Source organism: Macaca nemestrina, chromosome 4, assembly GCF_043159975.1.
Source record: "Macaca nemestrina isolate mMacNem1 chromosome 4, mMacNem.hap1, whole genome shotgun sequence".
Classification (NCBI taxonomy): Eukaryota; Metazoa; Chordata; class Mammalia; order Primates; family Cercopithecidae; genus Macaca; species Macaca nemestrina.
Window position 1 is genome coordinate 7,943,943 of NC_092128.1, and position 24,586 is coordinate 7,968,528.

The 24,586-nt window shown below is 55.4% G+C and overlaps 1 protein-coding gene across 14 annotated transcripts in view; it reads left to right on the forward strand.

Moving 5' to 3' along the window:
- Positions 1–2,538: 2,538 nt before the first annotated feature.
- The window catches only part of LOC105474918 (WD repeat domain 86), a 33,260-nt gene continuing 11,212 nt past the window's right edge, over positions 2,539–24,586 (forward strand). For 6 of the 14 annotated variants that reach the window (XR_003016435.2, XM_011729830.3, XM_011729832.3 and 3 more), the window contains exons 1-3: positions 3,207–3,842; positions 12,076–12,217; positions 16,638–17,058. Coding sequence is in view for 7 of the 14 variants with exons in the window: in XM_011729830.3 (XP_011728132.2) it covers positions 3,284–3,842; positions 12,076–12,217; positions 16,638–17,058 (1,122 nt within the window). In the remaining 7 variants the exon portion in view is untranslated. Of the gene's footprint in view, positions 2,750–3,204; positions 3,843–12,075; positions 12,218–16,637; positions 17,059–24,586 lie in introns of those variants that run through there. The other 8 variants (XR_011621850.1, XR_011621851.1, XR_983008.3 and 5 more) reach the window with 4 other exon arrangements.

The following is a 24,586-nucleotide window of genomic DNA, read 5'->3' on the forward strand; positions in this document are numbered from 1 at the left end:
GGCTGCCTTCCTCCAACCAGCATCTGTGTCATTAGTAGCACAGATGCTCCTTGAGTGACTAACGATGTCATGTTCTGATAAACCCATTGCAAGTTGAGAATATCCTAAGCCAAAAATGCATTTAATATGCCTAATTTGCGGAACATCATTGCTTAGCCCAGCCTTCCCTTAAATGAGCTCAGAGCACTTGCACTACCCTTACATTTGGGCAGAATCATCTTACACAAAGCCTATTTTATAGTAAAGTGTTGAATAGCTCATGTGATTTATTGAATACTGCACCAAAAGTGAAAAACAGTGATTGTATTGGCACTTGAAGTACAATTTCTACTGAATGCCATCACTTTCATACCATCATAAAGTTGAACAATGCTAAGTTGGGACTATCTGCACAATTTCCCTCAAGTATATCTTGGATCTCGCACTCTCACCCCTGGGGTGAAAAACCTTCAGGGCTTTGTTTTCTCTCGACTCCCCTGGGCCTGGGGTAGCAAGGTCTTCTCCCGGGAACACAGTGCTTGTGAGAGTCTGCAGGTGGTTGCAGGACTGGGAAGGTTTCTGTCCTGTTGAAAAATACTAGCACTTAGCACAGTACCTGACACACAGTAAGTACCCAAACTATGAAGATGACGATGACCACAGGCACCCTCACCACCAGCGCTGCAGGTTGTGCCAGAAGGGAAAAAGCAATTCTGACAAAGCTCTGGCTATGACGTTCCCTGTGGGCGCCCCTCAAGGTGCCTCCCTCTGTCACCCTCCACCCCCCCTCCACACACAACTTGAGAATATCCAGCTTTCTCCATGCTTCTCAGACAGGCCCCAGAAGGTCACTCTTTCCAGCAGGGTAAATTGTGGCAGTTCCTGTGGCACGGAAATAAGCACTCCCTGGCACAAAATGCACCCCCACAACCCTTCACCTGTTAACCACTGCCCCTTTCTTGCTTCTTAAAGCTTAACCATCTCCTCCTACCAGTTTCCCTTCCCATGGTGCCTTCCATTTATAAACTGATTAGGTCCAAGAAGGCCTGGGCACCACTGGACTTCAGGCCCTCTTGGAGGCTCCAGAAGAGTTAAAGGTGTGAAAGGGGAAGGGAGCCCAGGTTCTGCTGGGGACCCAGCCTGACTCCTGGGTCTCTATAGCTTCGCTATCTCAAGGTGGAGGGTGGGGGAGAACGCAGTTTCAGGGGAATTTGGTGCTGTTTTCCAGTCTCCCCAGCTTCTTGTACTCTTGTTAGATTTGGGGGCAATTTCCCAGAAGAGAGTCTGGAATCTAAGACCGGCAAGAGAAAAGGGAAGACAGGCTGGCTGAGGACGTCTGCACCTACAGCTCTACAGTCCAGACTCAACCCCCAGAGACGGCTGCTCATCCCCACCAGGGGGCCACTTTGTGCCAAACCAGAGAAGGACGGGTGGGGAAGGTGGAGAGGCCAAAATAAAAAAATCTGTCAACTTGGAAAGAGGAAGTAGGCAAGGTCAGCCGTGTGTGGATTGCAGGCTTCCAAGCTGATGGCGCTGGCGCTTCAGAACCCCGCTGCCTGCTGGGAGCTGAGCACGGGGCTGACGGCTTGCGCTGGTTGCCTGGTTGCGGAAGAGAGGAACCAGAGTTCATGGGTGCCACCTTGCTCAGGAATCCTGCCTGACCCCCTTGAAAGTTAAGCTTTTCTCCTAGTGGTTCTTTCCTCTGGCCCACGACCAGGCAAGCTCGCCCAACCTACCGTCTGTCCCCAGCTTCCAAACTGCTTTCAAACCCCTCCCCTCTTAGTCTCCAAAAGAGTGGATGCCTGGGTCTCCTTGGCTCCTCTGCCAAGAAACTTTGGGTTTCCTCTGGCACTTCTCCAGATAAACCCTCCCAGCCTCCGTGGTCCTCACACTCACCTTCCCCAAGGGCTGCAGCGCAGGGCCTGCCCAAGACCCCACCCCACCCTGTCTGTCCTCACCTGGGGGCCACACCGCAGTTCACACCTGGATGTGCAATGGCCCCCTGAGGTTCACTGGTTCCTAAGAGGAACTCGTGATCAGCCCGTAGGGGACAAAACCGTCTACCCAGCCTCTCAGCACAAGAGGCTCCCTGTCCTCTCCCTCTCGCAGGCATCCAAATTCTGAAGCTTCCACCTCCTGAGAACGTCTCTCCTTTCGGCCTCCCTCTCTTTGGCAGGATGACCCCAAATCTCGCCCTAACGCTTCTCCACTGGCCCCTCTCCGTCACCTGCTAAGGAAGGGCCACGCTCCTTAAGCTGAGGCGCCAGCAGATTTACAAGTTTTGAGGGAAAACAACGTATTTCTCTGGTTAGGCCACTCAAGGCATAAAAGACCCAAGGCCCTGGGAGACCCCACGACGGGGCTTCCTTTTGGAGTCTGCATGGAGCAGAGCGTGCAGGGCTGGTCGTCCCGTTGCGGGCTGGCTCGCCAAAGACGCCCCTTCCTTGCCTTGCTCCCCCAGGCTCTTGAGAGCGCCCTGGAGAGTTCTGGAAATCCTGCTACCTTTAGGACCTGGGGGATCCGAGTGGGGGGGGGGTCACCTTCCCCGCCCCCAGCGAAGTCGGCGCCGGAACTGCCCTAATGGAAACCAGCCGCCAGGCACTCCAGGAGGGCTCAGGCCGACCCTGGGGGCCATCAGAGATGCGCCAGGCCGAGGGAGCTCGCGGCGGCTGGAAGATGAACTTGACATCCCGGCTCCACCGACCCGTCAGCGGCTCGTCAGCGGCTCGCACCCCATCCCCACTCCGGCCGGACCAAAGTAGAATCCGGGGTGTGCACGTGATTTCCCAGGGAGGGCGGACTCGGGGCTTTCCCTGTCGCACCTTCCATCGGGGGACCGTCCCCAAGTCCCCGAGAGTCCCTCGGGCAGGATCCTTAGGGCTCAGAGCATAGGAGGACCTGGCTTGCCTGGTGGAGGCGAGCAGCCGAGGGGTCGGTGGAGCTGCGCCCCAAATGAGTTCCTGGCGCGCGGTTCTCCCCACCCGGACCCTTTGTCCGCCTCCTTCTCCCTCGTCCCGGGCCTAGGCTCAGGGGACCCAGGCGGCAGCGGCGGAGGTGGCAGAGGCAGAGCCCAGAGGCGCAGCCCTGACAGCTGGGAGGGTCTCACGTGGAGCCGTCCCCGGGATCCGCGCAGTGACGGCGGGGGTCGAGGGGGTGGGGTAGGCTGCGGGCGCGCGGGATGGGGGCTGGGGCGCAGCCCGAGAAGTGGGAGGGGATCGGGTGAGGGGTGGTCTCTGAGGAGGAGCCAGGCTGGACCTTATTGTTCCGCGCTCGGCCGGGGAGGGCGCGGGGCGTTCGGTTTCCCATGTTCCTCTCCCCGCCCCCGCCCCGTGGGCGCGAGAGGAGGCTGGGGGCTCCTTGTGCACCCGAGACGCCGCTGCCTGGCTCGCCGGGTGGGGTGTGGGTCCTCCGAGCGGTGCCGGGAAGGAGGTGCTCTCTGCCCGCGCTCCCAGGACTGCTCTACCCAGGGCGGGGGTCCGGAGTGGGCCGACCCCCGCAGCGCCCTGGGTTCGCGGGCCCAGAGGCTGGAGGCAGCGAGGAGCTAGGGTCCTTCACCCTCGTCACATGCCTCCCCAGGAGTCGGCGTCCCAGTTCCCCGCGATGGCCGCGGGCCGCTGCGGTACGGAGACGCCGCGCGGACTCCGGAGCGCCCCTTCCTAGCGGGGCGCAGCTCTTTCTTGTCCCCCGCCGGGCCAGCGGGATGGGAGGCGGAGGGTCGGTCCTGAAGGTCTGCGCGGACCACCGCGGGGGCATCAACTGGCTGAGCCTGAGCCCCGACGGGCAGCGCCTGCTGACGGGCAGCGAGGACGGCACGGCCCGGCTCTGGAGCACCGCCGACGGCCAGTGCTGCGCGCTCCTGCAAGGTAGACCCTCCCACCCCCTCCCTGCCCTCTTCGCCGTCGCTCACCGGCCCCAGACCGCGGACCCCAGCTCCTGCGCCCGCAGATCCCTTTCTAGAAGTCCAGCCCCGCTCATCCCCGCACACTCGCGGAAGAGCGTTTGTCTGGGCCCACCATCTGGCTATTGAGCTCTCGGCAGGGCAGGGTGAGGTCCGGGGGTGGAGTGCGGGTGCAGAGCAGGGTGCGGCCGGGGGGCGTCCGCTACAAAGGCGAAGATCATTTGTCAACCAGCGTCAGGAAATCTCCCTTGACAACAATGTTAACAAACAAAAAGTTAAACATATACCCCTTCTAAGCAAACCTTCCCTTGTCTCTAGGTGTTTTGTGGCCTCTTTGTGGCCAATTGTGCTCTTCTGGCATTTCCTGTTGACGACTATCGTAGTAATAATAGGGGCTTGTTAAGAGCCAGCGGTGCGGAGAAGTGTGCCGTCGTCACACTATGTTACCCCACATCCAGACATGGAAGCAGGCTGGGAGTTAAGGAATTTGTCCAGGTCGCACAGCCAGTGAGGGGTAGATGGCAGTCTGAGCCCTCTCATTGCTGTAAACCCCGCCTGCATGCCTGTTGATTTCTATTTGTGTCCTGTACTCATTCAGGAGGTCAGTGTGCCTCGGGTTCACCTTCTCCTGGGCCTGTCCTGTGCACTGTGAGGTCCCTTTCAGCTCTGACCCTCCTACCGCCCAGGTAGCACATGCAGTGGATGAGCCGGGAGGCTTTCTGTTGTGGGTAGTTCTTTATCACCGCCGGCTTTTCCATCATCATCAGTGAACTCTCTGTGACCTCTCTCAGGCCTTCCAACTTAGCTAGGATATTAGCCCCAATATTGGCTAATCCTGATACTGATGGTTTTAAATAAGAGCAGTTGACCAGGTGTGGTGGCTCACACTTGTAATCCCAGCACTTTGGGAGGCAAAGGCGGGTGGATCACCGGAGGTCAGGAGTTTGAGACCAGCCTGGCCAACATGATGAAACCCTGTGTCTAATAAAAATACAAAAAATTAGCCGGGCGTGGTGGGGGGCGCCTGTATTCCAGCTACTGGAGAGACAGAAGCAGGAGAATCATTTGAACCCAGGAGGCAGAGGTTGCAGGGAGCTGAGATAGTGCCATTGCACTCCAGCCTGGGTGACAGAGCCAGACTCTGTCTCAAAAAAAAAAAAAAAAAGAAATAGGGTAGATATTTCAAACCCAACAGGGATGACTTTTGGATTACCGGTTACTTGGGAGTTGGTGTGGATAATGGAGAGGTGGCCACAAACTAACCACATCGCCCCCAAACAGCCACACACACATGCAACAGCATGCAACCAGGAACGGAAAATGTGAGGTCTTTTAGAAATGTTAAGTCCAGTTGGTATTGCTCCCAAACATAAGACTGTATTGGGAGTAGAGGGGTGGGTGGTGTTTCTGAAATGCGGATCCCCAGGCCTGGGATCCAGTGATGCAGTCCTCCGTGAATAGAGCTGTAGAATTGGCGTTTCTTGTTGTTGTTGTTGTTTGAGATGGAGTTTCACTCTTGTTGCCCAGGCTGGAGTGCAGTGGCATGATCTTGGTACCCTGCAACCTCCGCCTCCTGGGTTCAAGCGATTCTCCTGCCTTTCTCCTGCCTCAGCCTCCTGAGTAGCTGGGATTACAGGCGCTCGCCACCATGCCTGGCTAATTTTTTTGTATTTTTATTAGACTTGGGGCTTCATCGTGCTGGCCAGGCTGGTCTTGAACTCCTGACCTCAGGTGATCCACCAGTCTTGGCCTTCCAAAGTGCTGAGATTACAGGTATGAGCCACTGCGCCCAGCCTAGAATTGGCATTTCTAACAAGCTTTTGGGTGGTTCTTATGCACAGCTGGCCCCGGGAGCCCCTGGGCTGGCGATGATGGATTGTGGGAGCCCAGCTCATTAGGTGGGTTTTCTCCCCAGTGGGGGTCCAGACTTTGCCAGACTGCCTGTGGCCTGGTGGGTCCTTGGCTTTGCCCCCATGGCAGCTCTGGAGCCTCACCAAGCCTCCAGGGCCTACCCTCCTGCCCAGCTCTGTGCCTGGCACCTGCGCTTCCTTCCTTCACACCCACTTTGGTGACCCTCACGGCTGCTTGTCCCCTTGAGGTACTTACACTCGCTTTCCAGGGAGGGTGCCCGATCTTCTGCCCTAATTGAGGGCAGGGCTGTCCCCACTCAAGCAGGAAACTGGAATGAAAGAACTGCAGCCCATTTTGCTAGGATTATTTTTGCTATTATATGGGTTGACATTTCAGAAATTTTCAAGGACGGGGACAGAGGTCATCTTTCTGTATCCTGAGATTCTGCTGATACACTCAACTTGTAAGAGTCATCGCGAGTGTGTGACAGTCCTTTGGTGTGGACCCCCAAGGAGAGCAAGGTCTTGCCAGTTCCTTTCTCCCGCAGGATTTTTTTTGTATCTGTGAAATATTAAAACGTCTTAACATTTGTTTAGTGCCCCATATTTTATAAATACACATCTCTGTGCTTTGTTATTGTGTAATGATAATCCTCACGACACTGAGGCGGGTGGGATTGACACCAGTTTACAGAGGAGAGTGGGAGGTGCAGATTCCTTAGCAGCACACGCGGCATTCCCGTTGTTTTCTAGATACCACCGACAATGGGGTGGGTGCTGTCGCCAACATCCCCGGAGGCGCGGTGCGGTTGCAGGACTCATCCAGGGTGCCGCAGCTGGTCTGTGGCAGAGAGGGCTTCTGAAGACTGCATGGCGCTTCTCTTACCCCAGATGCCACTGCGGGGGAAGTTGTGTCCGGACCACACGGTTGGTCTGTGGTGGCCCCATCCCTAGAAGCGTCCTCACTCTAAATCTAGATCTTTCCACTCCGGCTCCTTCCTGGTCCTTGCACAGCTCTGGCCCACAGGAGCCTGTGGTTGGCCAGTCCTGGATTTCTTGGGCAGAGCGGCGGGGGCTGGCGACTCCTAAGACCTCTCTAGGGGTCTTTCCTCTCTCTAGAGGTCTTTCCTCTGGAGACCTCTGGCTGTGTTCATGGCAGCAGGGGCAGTCAGGGGCTGGCTCACAGTGAAAAAGGCTTCATTGCAATTACTCTGCAAAGAGAAGAATTACTTGCCACGTGCTTATCCCTGACCCCCTCTTTTTCAGGTTTATTCATTGGGTATCTCCTTACTTGGGGGCACTTTGTTGGTTTGGTGAGATGAGTGGCATTTTCCAAAATGGTGGTGCCTATCCTATCCTGTTCCAGTTGAGTAGGGGACTCAGCCTGAAGGTGGCAGCCCACTGTGGCTGTCCCACTCGCTTCCTCGGCTTCTAACATGAGGGGGCGGGGATTGTGTTTCATTTCCTGGGTACAACCGCACATTCCCATTTGCTGGGAGCCTGTGGTTTAGGAGATTCCCTGTGAAACCTGGCAGGACAGCAGTGGCGGAGAAGACTGGGCTGAAGGAGGCCTGGAGCACACCAGTAACAAGAGCTACAGCAGCCTCACACGGCTTGGGGGCAAGTGACCGCTCCCACCGGAGAAGTCCAGAAAGCCAAGCTGCATAGGTCTTGGTTCAAAGTGGGGCCTTGCAGATTTGCTACAAGTCTCTGGTGGCCACTTCAGTGTCCATTTCAGCCATACTGTCGGTGCTTCTGGGCCCAGATGTCACCTGCCTCAGGGTCCCAGCACCCTCAAAACTGGATTCTAACAGGAGAGTTTAATAAAGGGACACTCTGCAAAATGCAGGTGGAGCATAGAAGAACCAGAGTGACTGTGGCTCAGACCAGCAAGGCTGCCACCTCTTCTGGGCCTGAGTCCGGGATGCAGCCGCTGCATCCTAGAAACAGCTGAGAGGGCTTCCTTCCAGGCTGGATGGCCACAGCCAGTCTGAGGGAGCCCTGCAGGGTCGGAGCTGGGGAAGGGGAACGTATCCTGACCTAGAGTCTCCACCTGCAGCTCCCACTTGTCCGAACCCACGGTGGGCTCCCTTTTATCTAACCCAGTGGGAGTCTTAGATAAGAGTGAGCCCACTGTGGATTCATGTAGTTGGTGGGGGCAGGGTGGAAAAGAGGGGGATTGGGGAGCAGAGGAAGGCTCAGTCCTGGACGGCAGGCTCAGTGGGGCTTTCCCAAGTGAAAATAACCCCTTGTGCTACAAGGGCTGGAGTAAGCCAGGTCAGCAGTGCCATCCCTGCCCCGTGTGGCCACCAGGGCAGCTGTCCAGTCCGTTGTCTGAAGCTGGGACACAGGGAAGGGAGACACAGCTTCCATGCAAGTCTGGGGCAACAGGCCCACTGCAGCCCACCGCCAGCGGAGACCTGCCACCACCAGGTCTGAAGCTCTGAGCTGCTTTTCCTGCATGGGGTGGTGAGGGAGGGAGCAGTTTGACTTGCAACTTCCAGTGAGTCCTCAGGGTGTGCAGGCGCTACCTTGGCAGAAAACTATCGGCCTCAGCATGTTCTTTGAACATAATAACTGCATCTTATCTGCATTCTTCATCCCTTCAGAAATATTTATTTTTAGTTTGGCTTTTTTGCTTATTCTGCACAATCCCTGCAGCCCCTGGAGGTACGATGAACCCGCCCTCCCCAACGCCTTCCCTCTTCGGTCCTGGGGTCCGCGGGTTTGGGGTGGGTGCCTCGTTGGGGTGAGGGCCTCAGCTCCAGGGGTGGCAGGCCTGGGTCCGTGTCCTCCGTGCTAGGGTGATCCCGCAGGCCTGGGTCAGTGGAGGCCTGGTTAGTATTCTGTGGAACATGGGGATTGGGGTTGGGGACATGCTCTGTTGGCCCGGCTCTGACCCGTGACTCACTTGGGTGTGTGTTCAGATGCGGGTGACTGCTTGGAAACCCAGGGGAAGAGCCTATCCACAGCAGAACCCTGACCGCTGTGGGCCTCTGCTGGCTCAGTGCCAGGCTCTGCCACAGGGCAGAGGGCAGAGGGCATCAGGGCAGCCTGGCCCAGTTCAGAAATGGAGGGTTTTTTTAACCTTCATCATTGCCTGTTTTCTTCAATCTTTGTATGTATTTACATTCTTATCAATTTGCCATCATCTGCATACATCCTTTATTCCTTACACACATCATAAAGTGACCCCTCATTTCAGGTCTTCAGCATCTCTGGCTTCAGGCTTTAGTTCCACCACGTATAGATGCCACAGCTCACTAGCTGCCATTGGCTTTTAAGTGCTTTTCTTGACTTAACATACGACTCACTCCTGCACTTCACCTTCCTGTGACTGAGATGGGGCGGGAGCAGCTGGGCTTGGCATCAGCCCCACAGGATCCTTAGGCGGGTGCCCGGCACCTGAATGCCCACAGCACACCTTGACCGCCTTTCTATCCTGGGTGTCTCCAGCCTGGATCTCTCTGCTGAGCCCTGCTGGTGGCAGCAGGGAGGGTGGGACGGATCTGTTCCCAGGGAAAGTTTATTGACAATCTTAAAATATTTTATAAACCCTCTGGGGTTGGCAAAAATCTAGCCTGTGTTTTGGCAAACACATTGCCCTCAATGTTTAAGCCGACATGTATTTTAAAGGAAACAGAATCTGCAGTTTCTTCAAATGTTGACTTAATCCGTGCATTGTTTTCTTAGCAGCCTGGTATATGCCCTCCAGGGAGACGGGAAAACTTTTTTGTTAAATTATGTTTCTTAGAACTCAGGACGTTGCGTTTTTCCAAGAGTAACTGAACTTAAACTCAGGGGGTCGGGGGAAGGGGTGGATGTGAATTGGCTCGAAACTACCCAGGAATTTTAAATCCCTGTCTACCCAATACCAGCTGTCTAAATGAAATTTTAAAATTCTATCAACATTCTTAGTGTAATCAGTACATTCCCCCAAATGTGTGGATGTTTGAATTCGTCCATTGTCTCATCTGTAAAATGGCTCTTAGTTCTAACAGTCTTTTGATTTGACTTCCTGGTCCCTGAGTTCCTCAAATCCAGTTGGGCCTTCCTGTCCAACATGTTCTGCACCTGTGGGTTCATCCAACCACAGATGAAAAACATCCAGGAAGAAAAAAAAAACTCCACAAGCCTCCAAAAAGCAAAATTTGGCTTCGCTGCTCACCGAGTACTACGATGAATCCACACGAGTGAAGTGATGTGTAGGCATGGCAGTGGCTGTCATAAGTAACCTAGAGATGAATTAAAGTATGCGGGAGGATTGCATAGGTTATGGGCAAATGCCATACCACAGGGGCCTGAGTGTTGCGGAGTTTGGTATCTGCAGGGGATCCTGGAACTAATCCTTGATGGGTATTGGGGGACAACTGTGTACACACCATCTTTACCTGAAGGGAAGGCCCTACTAGCATCAGAGACCCTGAGGGCCCCCAGGGCTGCTAAGCAATGCCTGAGGCATGAACATTGATCTGGCAGCCAGGGCAATAGTCAAGCTATCTAACTGCACCCATGAGATAGAGTCCCAGCCAGCCGGTGGGGTAGCTCAGGTGCTGGGACCCCAGACATCGTGGCACGGCCCTTCACTCTTGGCCCTCCATTCTGGCCTCATCAGCCATCTGCTAAGCACTCAGACTCTGGCCTGGAGGCGCCCCGTGGAGCCAGCCCTGCATGCCTGCTCTCCCAGCCGCTGTTCTCCCTACAGACACCGAGTCACCCTCTTCCTGGTCCCCAGTGCTCAGGCACTGTGGTTGTATTCAGTGCCCACCTGGATAATCTAGGAAAATCTCCTCAGTCAAGGTCCTTAACCTCGTCACATCCACAAAGACCCCTTTCCAAGTAAGGTCACATTGACAGGTTCCAGGGATTAGGACCTGGTGTCTTGGGGCCGTCGTTCTGCCTACCACAGTATCTCTCCCCAGTGTAAGAAAAATAGTGAACATGCGCCGTTCCCTCTGCAGCTGCCTCTGTCCTCAGTCTGCGCTACATCCCGTGAGGCAGGCACTGTCCCCATCCCAGGTGAGGAAACGTGGAATGCAAAAGCTGAAAGGTTTGAAAAAGACTAAAAGAAGATGATAAAGAATGAGGAGGGAAGGAGATGAGGGAGGAAGGCAAAAGTGGAAGCCAAGGAAACAGGGTTTAAGGTGCAGGCGAGTACCCATGGATTGCTCCTGCTGCTGATGGCTGCTGTGAAACCTCAGTTCTTGTCTTCTTAGTTTAAAAGAATTGAAACGAGACACAGCAAAGGAGATGCAGCATAGAGCAATGTATTGCACAGGAGGAAGAATACCCTGAAAGTTAGGTGCAGAATAGACAGAATGCTCCGAGAGGGGAGTCAGGGTGGGCTGCCCATGAGGATGAGACAGCAGAGACCGGCTGGAGGAAGGATCCCTTTTTCGGAGTCTTACCTGATTATTCGTGAGCAGGTGGGGAAGGGGGTTGCTGGGAAGCATGTTCTGTGTGCACATGCACAGTGGCTGTGCATCCCTGTTCATACGTCACATGTCTCACTGGCATCTTACATCTCCATGCAGGGCTGTGTTTTTACTATTGTAATGAGCAGAGTGTCACTCTGAGGACAGGTAAAAATCAAAGTGCACGTGCTCTCTACAGGGGAAGTCCCTACTGGAGACAGCTTTGCTTGAATGAGCCTGCCTGCCATGCGAATCCTGGGGCTTACTGTGTTGACAGCGCAGTCGCCATGGTTGCTGCATCCTGAGGACATGGCTACTTCCCTGACTATCTGTCCTGCCTCACTGGTACCCCATGCTTCCTGAGAATCACTCAGACTGAAGTCATTCTTTAAAAAGGATGAGTTGAGGGCTGGGCACGGTGGCTCACACCTGTAATCCCAGCACTTTGGGAGGCCGAGGCAGGAGGATCACTTGAGGTCAGGAATTCGAGACCAGCCTGGTCAACATGGCGAAAACCCATCTCTACTAAAAATACAAATAATTAGCCCGGTGTAGCAGCGGGCGCCTGTAATCCCAGCTACTCAGGAGGCTGAGGCAGGAGAATCACTTGAACCCGGGAGGCAGAGGTTGCAGTGAGCCCAGATCGCACCACTGTACTCCAGCCTTGTGTCAGAGTGAGACTCTGTCTCAAAAAAAACAAAACAAAACAAATGCTAATTGACTCCAGCTTGTTTCAAACACTCTCTACATCCTGCTTTCTTCCCTTTCCAAACATTGTTCCCAGAAGAAAAGCAGCAGCTGGCATCCCCAGTATGCTCATCCCCAGTATGCTCATCCCCAGTATGCTCATCCCCACTATGCTCATCCCCACTATGCTCATCCCCACTATGCTCATCCCCAGTATGCTCACATCTCTCCTGTCCCTCATCTGCAGGACACGAAAGCTATGTGACCTTCTGCCAGCTGGAGGATGAGGCCGCCTTCACATGCAGCGCCGACTGCACCATCAGGAGGTGGGACGTGCTCACCGGGCAGTGTCTGCAGGTGTACCGAGGACACACGTCCATTGTGAACAGGTCAGCCTGGCTGGGGGCTTGAGCCAAGTCTCACCATGGGCCCCTGGTGGGGCTGAGGGGTCAGAGATATGGGCCCCTGCACGTGAGGGCCCTCAGCTCTCTGGGGAAGTAAAAACGTGAACAGCTGGGAGGTGGTCAGTAGCACCCAGTGACGTGGACCCAGGACAGGTAGCAAGCTCAGTGCCCATGGCTGCGTGTGGGGCAGGGAGGCAATGCCCATCCTCTGAACTGAGCCTAATGCTTTCCCCTTGGGGGCACAGCAACTCCCCGCTGGGTGCAGGGAAAGGCACCAGAGCCTGCAGCTCATATGGATGGGGACAGATTCCGTAGGAAATGGTTTAATTGAGACCCGATGGTGGACAAAGGTTTGCAGGAGGAGGAGCGTGGGGGATTGTTCTGAAGATGGAGTTGAGGGTATTTTTAAGCCTCTCCTTTCTTTGTGGCTGTGGAAAATATCCCAGCCCCTCCTTCTCAAGAAGGTTGGAATTGTTCCTTTCTCAATGAATTTGGGTCTGAGCTGAGCAATGGAAATTCCTTTGCTGATCAGATCAGTTGGACACTGTTGGAGTCACCTGTGGTGTTCGCCTCGGACTCCTGAGGGAAACCTCCTGGTGCCCCTCGGGCCTGGAAGCTGCACTGGAGGAGGGGCGCTGCCTGGAAGCTGACCCAAGTAAAGACAGGGTGGTGCAGGCTGGCACTGGGGGGGGTCCTGAAGGTGGGGCTGGGGGCGCAGACCAGACAGGATGAACCCCGCCAGAGGGATGCTGCTGGTTGAGCTCTGACGGGAACCCCTACTCAGTGGACCAGCACAGGGGGGACAGGAAAGGCAGTGAGAGCCATCAGCCCAGCTCGCTGGAGTCCCAGATGGCTGTAGCCAGAACCGATAATCCATAGTCGGCGGGCAGGGAGCTGGGTGACACCCTGAGGAGGAGGCTGAAGGGATGTGGGGACTTCTTAGAGTGAATGGGGGGTATGCAGACATCAGGTAGGGTGCCCGATTGGCCCCAGCCTTCCTCAGCTGAAGCAGGTGAGGCCCTGAGACCTGCCCAGGCAGCCCACAAGGTGGTAAAGAAGGGGCCAGATAACTCAGGGCTCACAGCTCCACTGGCCTCTTCCCAGCACTCTGACTTCCCTGAGAAAGTAGTTTGCCAAGGAAGAGGAGAATAGGGCTGGGGAGCACCCTCCTATGAGTCAGGCAGAGGCTACGATGGGCTCAGCAGGGAGAAGGCCTGCCAGCAGTGACCAGTGGGCCCTCAGCTGCCAAACCCACAACTGTCAGATGCTTCTCAAAAGCAAAACTGGACCATTTAAGGTAGAAATCATGCTCGGCCAGGTTTACTCTTGCATGTGCACACACAACTGACACATACACACATGCACACACAACATACATATACACCATACACACAACTTACATACACATGCATACACAACATACATATACACCATACACACAACTGACACATACACATGCATACACAACATACATATACACCATACACACAACTTACGTGCACACACACACAACATACATATACAACATACACTTACACATACACACGTGCACACATACACAACATACATATACACTCATACACAAATTACATACACATACAACATGCATACAACATACATATACACAATACACACAACTTACACACATACACATGCATACACAACATACATATACACCGTACACACAACTTACATACACATGCATACACAACATACATATACACCATACACACAACTTACGTGCACACACACACAATATACATATACAACATACACACAACTTACACATACGTGTACACATACACAACATATACACTCATACACAAATTACACACGTATACAACATGCACACAACATACATATACACCCATACAACTTACACATATGCACACACAACACACACATGCACACACATAGACACACAACTTACACAAGCAACAAAACACACATATACACACAAAGTACATACAGGCACACATCACACACAGCACACATGCACGTGTACACACACACACACATACATATACACATGCACGCATGTACACATGTGCTCACAACACATACAAATACACACACTATTTTGGATCAGTCACGGCTGATAGTCACGGCTGACAAACCCACAGCTCTGTGTAGATATTTGCATGATTAAGTAACTGTCCTCATAAATCAGTGAGATCCCTGAGGAACTCACTTCCTCCCATGTTTTCAGAGCCAGGTCAGGCCTGTGAGCTTCGGGGTCACCGATGGCTCAGTGGCCTGGTGTCCCTGCCTTCTCACACCAGGCAGGACTCAGCCACCCCCTCCATGCCCCAAGGCCTCCCGCTGTGCCCTTCCTCCCACTACACCCTCTTCCTCCCACTACACCCTCTTCCTCCCACTACACCCTCTTCCTCCCACTACACCCTCTTCTTCCCGCACTTTGCCTCAGCAGCATCAAGGCATCATTTCCTTTAAAAATACATGTAGTCCCAGCTACTCGGGAGGCTGAAGCAGGAGAATCACTTGAACCTGGGAGGTGGAGGTTGCGGTGAGCTGAGGTCGCGTCACCGTGCTCCAGCCTTGGCAACAGAGTGAGACTGCATCTCAAAAACAAAACAAAACAAAAAAAACATTTCGTGAAAATCATCCTATCTGGGTCTTAGGGAAGAAGCCAGCTGGAAAGGGGTAGTTGGCATTTGAGTGCAGCCTGTGTTGTTGAGCTGCTTGTGGGAAGTGAGGAATGCTGTTGGGACCCTGCGGAGGCGGGAGGCAGCAGGCTTGTCCCCTGAGTGGGTCTCCTGTCCACACCAGGCTGGCCGGCAAGCCCTTCTCGGGAGGGCGGGAGGAGCAGCAGGTCTGACCGAGGTCCTGATTCAGGAGGGTCCCACCCTGGCAGGGATGCATCTTGCTCCAGCGCAGCCACGGCCACATCCCTTGGCGGTCTCCTCTTCTGGGGTGCAGGGCTTCTTACCAAGGGTGTGTGTGCAGACCCCCTGAGGTTCTGTGCAAAGCTCTGCACTGAATGTGCAGCTACTGCAAATGTGTGTTTTTCTGGGGAGCTCTTGGTTTTCATCAAAATGAAAATAAGAGTCGTGAATATTGTGTGGGGGCCTTGGTCTCCCATGGTCGGTCAGTTGCACTGCATGGACGTGTTGTAACCGAGCGAGTTAGAGAGAAACGCCACACTTTGAGACGAATTCAGGAGTCCTTTATTAGCCGGCGACCGTGAGACGGCTAGTGCTCAAAATTCTCTCGTCCCGGAAGAAGGGGCTAGATTTTCTTTTATACTTTGGTTTAGAAAGGGGAGCGGGGGAGTCTAGCTGTAGCAATCTTCCAGAAGTAAAACAGGGAAAAAAGTTAAAAAGACAAATGGTTACAGGAAAGCAAACAATTCCAGGTGCCGGGGCTTTAAATCCATCACAAGGTTGGGCTTTGGGCGCTATCAACCGGACACAAACACGGGGGCTTTCGGTACTATCGATCTGGCGAATTCCTGGGAACTGCAGATGTAGCTTGCCACAACATCAGTTAATTGCACAGCAATTATCAGTTAATTGCATTCTTTGATGTGCTGGGAGTCAGCTTGCACAAGTTAAGTCCTTGAGGAAGGGTGGGTAAGGAACCCTTAATGTCTTGCAAATGAAGGAGCCAAATGGAGTCCATCTGTCCAGCTTTCTCAGCTAAGAGAGAGTCAATTAGGTTAATACAAGTTAAGGTATCACAGACGGACTCTCTTGGCTACCCAACCCCCAGTTCCCAGCCCTGTGGCTGGAACCCTGTTGAGGCTGTGACCTCAGTCTGCATGGGGATTGCCATGAGAGCTGGCAGCAGAGGCCGCCACTGGCTGTGGCATGATTCCTGGCTGTGCCTCCCACAAGCACCCCTGGGTGCACTATGGGAGTTCCCAGTGCTCTCCAGCCTCGCAGGGCCCTCATCTGAAGTGCCCCGGCCCAGCCCCTTGAGCCGGCCCTGTTCCCAGGGTGACCAGCGTGTCCCACTCTGCCCTGGACTTTCTCAGTCTTAGGCTGAAAACCCTGCATCCCCAGAAGCTTTTCAACTCTGGGCAAGCTGGGAGGGCTGTGCTCCCCTACCTCCTCCCCCTACCCCCTACCCCTACCCCCTTCCCGCTGCTCCTGGAGAGCTGCTGTGGGGATGTTGGAGGGATCCCAGCAGAGTATATAAGCTTGGTCCCTGCTACAGGTACCTGCCTAGGGGCAGGCAAGGAAGGGTGGGCATGAGGGGAATCAGGGTGGCTTCCTGGAGGTGGGGGCAATTTGAGCTGGACTTTGGAAGGTGAGTGTGGCAAGCTGGGCAGACACAGGGAGAGGTTATTTTAGCTGCAGTGCTGAGCATGGCCCGTTGGGAGGCTGTGTGGATTCTGGAACCCGTGCCTTCTGATCCCTGACCCCTTCCCTCTTGCCCCCAGGATCCTGGTTGCCAACAACCAGCTCTTCAGCAGCTCCTACGACCGGACAGCTCGGGTCTGGAGCTTGGACAAGGGGCAGATATCCCGGGAGTTCCAGGGCCACCGAAACTGCGTGCTGCCTCTAGCCTACTCTGCCCCGTGGGACCTCCCCAGCGCTCCCTGTGTGGAGGAGGCCGTGGCTGGGGGGCTCCTGGTGACTGGCAGCACGGACGGCACGGCCAAGGTATGGCAGGTGGCCAGCGGCTGCTGCCACCAGACACTGCGGGGCCACACGGGCGCAGTGCTGTGCCTGGTGCTGGACACGCCCGGCCACACGGCCTTCACGGGTAGCACCGACGCCACCATCCGTGCCTGGGACATCCTGAGTGGGGAGCAGCTACGGGTGTTCCGGGAGCACCAGGGCTCCGTCATCTGTCTGGAGGTGAGACTGTCCTGGTCCCCACCCAGCTGCCAGGGGAGCCCGGGTCACCCCCTGCACTGCCGCCCTGCCCTAGGTGTCCGTGATTCGGCTGCATAACAAAGCGCTGCAGATGGGGGCCTGGCAAGTGCCACAGAGGCCTCGCGGTCCTGGGGCCGGGAGTCCAAGATACAGGGTCCGCAGGATTGGTTTCTGGTGAGGCCTCTCCTTAACCTGTAAGCGCTGCTTTCTCCCTGTCCTCGTGTGTGTGTGTGTGTGTGTGTGTGTGTGTGTGTGTCCTAATATCTTCTTAGAAGGACACCAGTCATACTGGATTAGGGCCCCGTATGAACTCATTTTAACTCAACTGCCTCTTTAAAGACCCTCTTTCCACAAGGCCACATTCATAGGTACAGGGGCCAGGTAGGGCTGCAACATGTGAATCTGGGGTGGGCACGACGTAGCCTGTAACACTCAGCTTCTGGGTGTGCATGCTGGGCCGGAGCTGGGGCACATCCTGCCTGCAGGGCGCCTGGAGCAGGTGTTGACTGTTGTCCTGGTTTGTGGTTGTGCTGTCAGGCTGAACACCGGCAGCCTCCTGGGCTCCGTCCTCCTGGCCTGGGGACTGGGATGTGGCCTGTCATGCTGTAAGCCGACAACCAGGATAGAGGAAACACACAGCGCTGTAATGGTGTGGCCTTGTGGGATGTGGGGTTGCTGCCCCGTCTCTGCTGCCTCCCCTGGACAAGCCACCCAGCCTCTGTGGGCCTCAGTTTCCTCACATGTACAAGGAGGATTACACTCCTTCTTAATTCCTAAATCCAAAAAATTCCAAAAAGTTCCAAAAAACAAAAAAAATTTCCTTAAGCTTGACACGAAAACTCTTGGTGGCAGAGTCTGGCCTGAAGAGACCTGTGACGGTGTGCGCTTCCGTCATCCCAGTGCCTGAGGGTCCTCACACCTTTACTGCAGATGCAGGAGTGTGTCTGTAGCCACAAAATCCTGAAACGCGTGGTCCCAAGGTTTTGGATAAGGGATTATGGTGTGAAGTTGCCCCATCCGTGGGCTTGTGGAGATTTGGTGAATCAATGGAAGACGCATGGACAGTGCTGCCAGGCAGCCCGTAGCCGCCGCGACTGCAACCATCCTTGCTGCTGTTGTTGTGAAGGACCTAACGGTGTGCCTGGCCGGAGGACCTGTTGGGTGTGATCCCCCACGCTGGGGTCTAGATGTTCCCGGCTCGGTCTTGGCCAGCCTCTGCCCTGCTCCAGGGCGGGCCCGACCCCTGAGGCAAGTGGTTGGGGTGCATTGCTGCCAGCACCTGGTGCTCAGTGAAGCCGCAGAAGATGTGAGGGACAGACTCCGGGCGACAGGGCTGGAGTTGGGGCAGCCCTGAGCAGGCGTTGCTGTGCTCAACCCCACAGGAGAGCCAGGCCAGGGACCCCATTTGGGGTTCTGGGGGTAAGGGCAGCCCTGGGGCTCTAAGACCAGGGGAGCAGGGAAGGGCTCACTTTCACGTGGAAGGAGGGTCACCCAGGTCCCTGAGATGCTGGGTGTGGCACGTAAACCCCACGTCTCTAACTCAGCTCCCACCTGAGGACATTGGGATGGGTGGACAAAGAGAAGGAAATCAGCAAATGCTGCGAGATGAGGGGCTTGGGAGGGCAGCTCGTTGTGGGGAAGGGGCACAGCGGTACAGGCCCAGCTCACAGGGTCTGTCTGCACAGGTTTCCCTTGGCCTCGGCCCCACCTCTGGTGATAAGAATGTTTCTGTTTCTTGATCTCCTGTTTTCAGGAAGGAAGAGGTCAGGGTGCGCTGCTCACATCTGTTTTTCACGTTCGTTTAACTCGACATCATCCTTATGTTAAAGGGGCGTGTTTTGGGGAGCACACTCCACCACTCTTCACGCTCCCCAGCCTCCCTCCGTGTCCTTACTTGTCAGATGATGGTGGGGATAACAGCTCTCCTAGTCTCCCAGCATCCCCGTGAGAGTCGGCACTAGTGGCCGAGACTCGTAAAGAGCTGGGGGCATCTGAGGCCTCTTTCCTGGCAGGCAGTTCCATGGCGGGCAGTGTGGAGTGAGGCTGAGACCTCCCCACCTGGCTCATGTCTGTGCTCTGAGCTTGCTGGGGCAGGGGGTCGGGAGGGGAAGGGGCCGGGAGTTCGCTGGGAGGCCTGTCCCAGGTGGAGCTGGTGACTCGCCCTCATGTCGCCAATGAAAGAGAGGAACCAGCCCAGGCATAGAGAGGCCGCTGGCCAGGTGGAGGCAGGTGCTGGACTGGCCGGGGAGAAAAGCAGCACTGTCCTCCCAGGTGACAGCTGCTCCTACCCCAGGGGTGACGGGATCCCCCAGGTTCGCTCCCCAGGCTATTCCGTACGGTCTCTGTGCTGTCTTCCCGGAGAGTGGGAGCATAGGGTGTCCTGGCAGAGAGTCAGGAAGGCAAAAGGAGAGAGTGCAGGGGGGCCAGCTCCCACCCCACACACCTGCGTGCACACACAGGCATAGGCGCACACACTCCACATGCACACGCATGATATGCGCGTGAACGCACACCCCACAGGCACACATGCACACATGTGTGAACACTGCACAGACACAAGCCACACACGTATATGCATGCCCACGAACATGCCACGCAGGCACACATGTCGACGGGTGTGAAGAGAGAGCCCCTGAGGGGCAGAGGCTCTGGCTGTGGACTCTGCCTTTGTTTTCTTTCCCTTTGAAACTTAGGCAGCCCCACAAAGCAATTTGAATGGGAAGACGAGTGGGGACAGAAGGTGCCCATGGGAACAGCCAGGGACAGCCTGGCCCAGGTGGCCAGTAGGGCTCAGCCCTAGCAGAAGGGTGGGGTGCAGGGAGCCAGGACTGAGGAATGGGGAGCTATGGAGATGGGCAGGGCTGCCATGAGGGCTGAGATCCCCTAGGAATGCACTGGGGGTGGGAGGTTCTGGGAGGTGGAGGTGAGCCTCTCAGGACCATTAGGTCTCGTACAGACAGAAGGAAGGCAAGAAGGCAAGGAAGGACCTAGCAGGCGCCTGGGTAGCAGCCCCACGGTGTGCAGGGTGCACAGCCTGTGACAGGCCTGGGAGATCCCTGGGCGGCCGGAGGCCCCAGAGTCTCAACTTCTGGTAGTGGCAGGGGTGGAGTTTGCCTCCTCTATTAGACTTGGCCTCCCCACCTGGGAGCCAGGCCCGCGGGATGAGCGAGTGAATGGGCGGCGCTCCACAGGGGTCAGAAGCTACAGGAGGCATGGGCAAGGCCACTCCCTGGGTGGGGGCTTCAGGGGTTACATGTTCTCCGCACAGGGATGCTCTCATGGTCGAGCACTCTGGGGCTTTACCCCTGTAAAACAAACCCTAAGTTCCAGCGTAAGTCCCCTTCAGGGAGGGGGTTCCTGTTCCCTGATGAGGAGTCAGTGGCGGCTGGGTGGGGGTCAAGGTGTATGAGAGGCTTGGGGAGCGGGGGGCACATGGAGAGAGGGCCTTGCTGGCCGGCTGGATGGGGGCGTGCAGGCAGGAGAGGGGACATGGCCCAGGCCTGGGTACAGGGGAGCATCAGGCTGCAGTATAGGCTGGGGCCCCCGGTCAGAGCTGGGGTCCAGGACGTCCAGTCTTGGGGAGCACATGGCTGGCTCCAGCCTGGCTGTTGCGTCTCAGCTGGGCACTCCTTGCCCTGCCCTGAGCATCCGAAGGGGCTGGCAGAAGGAAGGCAGCACACGCCTTTGCAAAAAGAGCAGCTGGCACTGAAGGCATCCAAACGTCTGGTGGTTTGGTCGCTGCTCAGGTGGTCACTAAGGTAACTATTCAGTGACAGCCCGCTTCACTGGGGAAGGCCTGGTGGCTGAGGTAGAAGAAGGGCCCCCATTGCCCAGGACGGTGGGATAAGGTGTCAGCCTCACGGTGCACGGGAGGGGGCCGAGGAGGAGGGGCGTCCCTGTCCTTTGAGTTCTAGATTCTAGGTAGACAAGGGTTTCTTTCAGTTTGTTCCCACCATCTCCCTAATTGTTCAGCACCTTCTTAACCCTTGGGAAATCTGTTGGGTGACATTTTGGTACATCTGAGTGTGTTGTGACATTGCCCACCTTTAAGAGTCCCTCTTTCTCCCCACCACAGGGTGGGGAAGGCACCTTTTCCCACTCCTCCAGATCTGCCTGTTGAAAAGGACTGTCAGGCCCCAGAGCCGGTGCTCAGAGAAGCAGAATCCAGTCAGCCCCTCGGCCTCGCTCGGGCTCCCAGCTCACCCAGCTGCGTGTGGGGACCATGTGGCCCACAGAAGGGACCATCTTGCCTTTCTCTTCCCTTGTATATGATTTCTTTCACCTGACACCACTCAGAACATTGGAGTTTTGCAGGGGTTAGAGGCTGCTGTCTTACAAGCTAGGTTTGATTGGGGCAATGGGACATTTCTCACACTGTCCTAAACACAGATTCAGGGGCAGGGAGCCAGGGCAGGAGGCCGGCCTCATGAGCAGATCTGGGAAGCAGGACTTCTGGGTCTGGCATCCCCTAGCCCTCGACAGTCCCCGCCCCCACGGGTGGCTTTGTCAGCTCTCCCTCCTGCCCTCTGTGGCTTCTCTGACAGAAGGCCATCGCCGCCACAGCCTTTGTCAGACGGGCTGGAAGTGTGGCTCATGATCTGCCTTTCCAGAAGGGCCTGATTGGCCCTCTCGGGTCCAGGAAGCACAAGAGAGGGACCCACAGGATCAGCTGGGGCCTCCCTTTCAACCATTTTCAGTGTTTACTCAGTGGCGTGAAGCACGTTCACGGTGTTGTGCAAGCATCATACCATGATTTCCAGACTTTTCCATCAGCCCAAATCAGAACTCTGTTCCCCATCAAACACTGACTCTGACTCCCCACTGCCCGGGCACCTGCCCTTCTGCTTTGTGTCTCCGAATTTGATGACTCTGGGTCCTCACATGAGTGGAGTCTTGCAGGATCTGTCCTTTCCTGTCTGGCTTATTTCATGAGCGTAAGATCTTCAGGGTTCATCTGTGTTGTGGCGTATGGTGGGATTCTCTCCTTTTTCCGTGGCTGATAAATATTCCCTGGTGTGTGGACACCACGTTTCGCTTATCCGTCACCTGCTGATAGACACACGGGTTGCTTTCACCTTTCACCTGTTGTGAATGGGTGGACGGGATCTGGTGCATCCTGCCTTCAGTTCTCAGGCATGTGCCTGCCAGTAGGACTGCAGATGACTTGGTAATTCTCTGCTCAGCTTTTTGAGGAACTGCCAAAGTGAAATGACTCTTAAGATGCGTGTAGAGGGAAAGGGACGGGAGGTGGGCACCGTACCATCCCTTCTGCCCGCAGCCTCAGGACGCTGTGCAACTTCCCGAGGCCCCCTGACTGTGGTGGGGGGGCTCCCTTTTCACAATCTGCCAAGTGAGGACATACAATGGCTGCCCCTGGGGCGGCCAGATGGGGTCCTGATGTGGGGGGTGTGCAGTGAGCTCCGGCTTTGGTCTGTTTCACTGGGAGAGCTCCGTCGTTGAGGGCCGAACCGGGGACTTTTCATCTCCTCCCCTCTAGCTCCTTCCCTGCTCGACAGCCTGGCCCTGCGAGTGCTCCGTCCCCCCCAGCTCTGACTGTCCCTTGGTTCGTGGCACCAGGGCTGGCCATTACACCCCACACGCTCTTGCATTTCAATCCTTTTGCGGCTCCTGCCCCGTGGCCTGCCTGGGACCCTCACTCTGCCTCAGTGCTCTGCTGGGCTGGAGATTATGCATTCAGCCAGCGTGGCTCACCGACACCCCCATCCACAAACTGCTCTCAGGAACGTGGCACCTGCACACAGGTCTGTGTGGCTCCTCCACCACAGCCCAGAAACCCTGTGAAGCAGGTGGCACCGTTGCCATCTGAGAGTGAAGCACAGACCTGCTTGTTGCTTTTCTCTGCTCTCGGCGTGCAGTCGGGGTCACTGACCCGTGGTCTATGACACCTTATCTCCTTCCCCTACCTCCAAATGAGAGAGGCCTCATGCTCACCTCCAGGCATCCGTCTCCTGTGCATACAGGCCTGGTGAGTGCCCCCTGCCCCGTGCAGGGAGGAGCGGGCAAATTCCTTCCAGGTGCCCTTGAGAGTCCTGGGCCCCCACAGTGACTTTGCGAGCCCCAGTGTGTCACCTCTGAAATCGTTTTGCTGAAGAAGCATGTGTGCTTGCAAGTCAAGAGGCAAGGGAGAGAGTGGCTGAGGTTTCCTGGTGGGCCAAGTGTGGGGCGTCTGCTGGGACCTGAGTGAGCCGCCCGGTGATGGTGCGTTTGACTGAGCTGTGGTGTCTGCACCACCCACATCACACAGGTCAGGCTTCTTTGGTTTGTAGAGATAAACACATGGATAGCCTTTCCAGAGGCTGGGGAGGAAAAGAGGACACTGTGCAGTTTCACAGAGTCTTGGTCCATTGCAGCTCCTATAACAAAATACCTTGGACTGGAGGGCCAGGCACGGTGGCTCACGCCTGTTATCCCAGCACTTTGGGAGGCTGAGGTGGGTGGATCACCTGAGACCTGAGTTCCAAGACCAGCCTAGGCAATATGGAGAAACCTTCTCTCAAAAACAAAACAAAACAAACAAACAAAAAGTGCAGAACACCTTTGACTGGGTAATTTATAAGTAATAGAAATGTATTTCTCACTGTTTCAGAGGCTGGGAAATCCAAGGTCAAGGTGCCAGCACATTCTATGTCTGGCGGCGGCTGCTCTTGCCACATCCTTCATCTTGGATGAAGGGACAGACAAGCTCCCTCCAGCCCTTTTATAAAAGGGAACTCATCCCATTTATGAGGCGGGGCCCTCATGACCACTTCACTTCCTAATGCTGTCACAGGGGGGGTTAAGTTCACTTTACTTCCTAATGCTGTCACAGCGGGGGTTAAGTTCCAGCATGAATTTGGGGGGTACCGACATTCAGACCGTAGCTTCATATACCCCGCCTCCTACTGTCAGCCTGGGGACCAGGTGGCCACAAAGCATCCTCCTTGCTTCCTTGGAGCCTGTGGCCCCCTCCAAGTTGGCCAAGAGCAGAGGTGAGGTCCCAAGAAACCACCATGCCCAGAGGGGCCTCTGCCTCCCTCGCTTTTTACAGGATTGCATGCAGGGTTGAGCCCACTGACCTCAGGGGTCCCAGAAGCAGGTAGAGACAAAGCCAGGAGCACACAGGCCTCCTTTGGAGATGGTTGGGCTAGAGGTGGTGTGAGGACCTGCTTCTAAGTGACAAACCCAAGGTCAAAAAGCCAGGAGGCACCCTGTCGGTGGTGGCCCCTGCGCTGCAGGGCGGCCTCACCCCTGCTCTTTGAGGGATCGCCCAGGTTCTGGGCTTGACCAGGGGTCCTTGTAAAGGAGGAGAGAGAGAGCCTGTGCCGTCCCTTCATGGTTTTACAGGGATGTTTTAAACATTTTAGTTATAAAACATTTCAAATGTAAATTGTAAAAAGTAACTAAAACAGACACCTAGGCACCCACTTTTGAAATCAGATAGCAACATTGTGATTTTAAAGAAACGAAGCATTTCAAATCCAGCCAGAGAAAAGAAAGACCTCCCGGATCC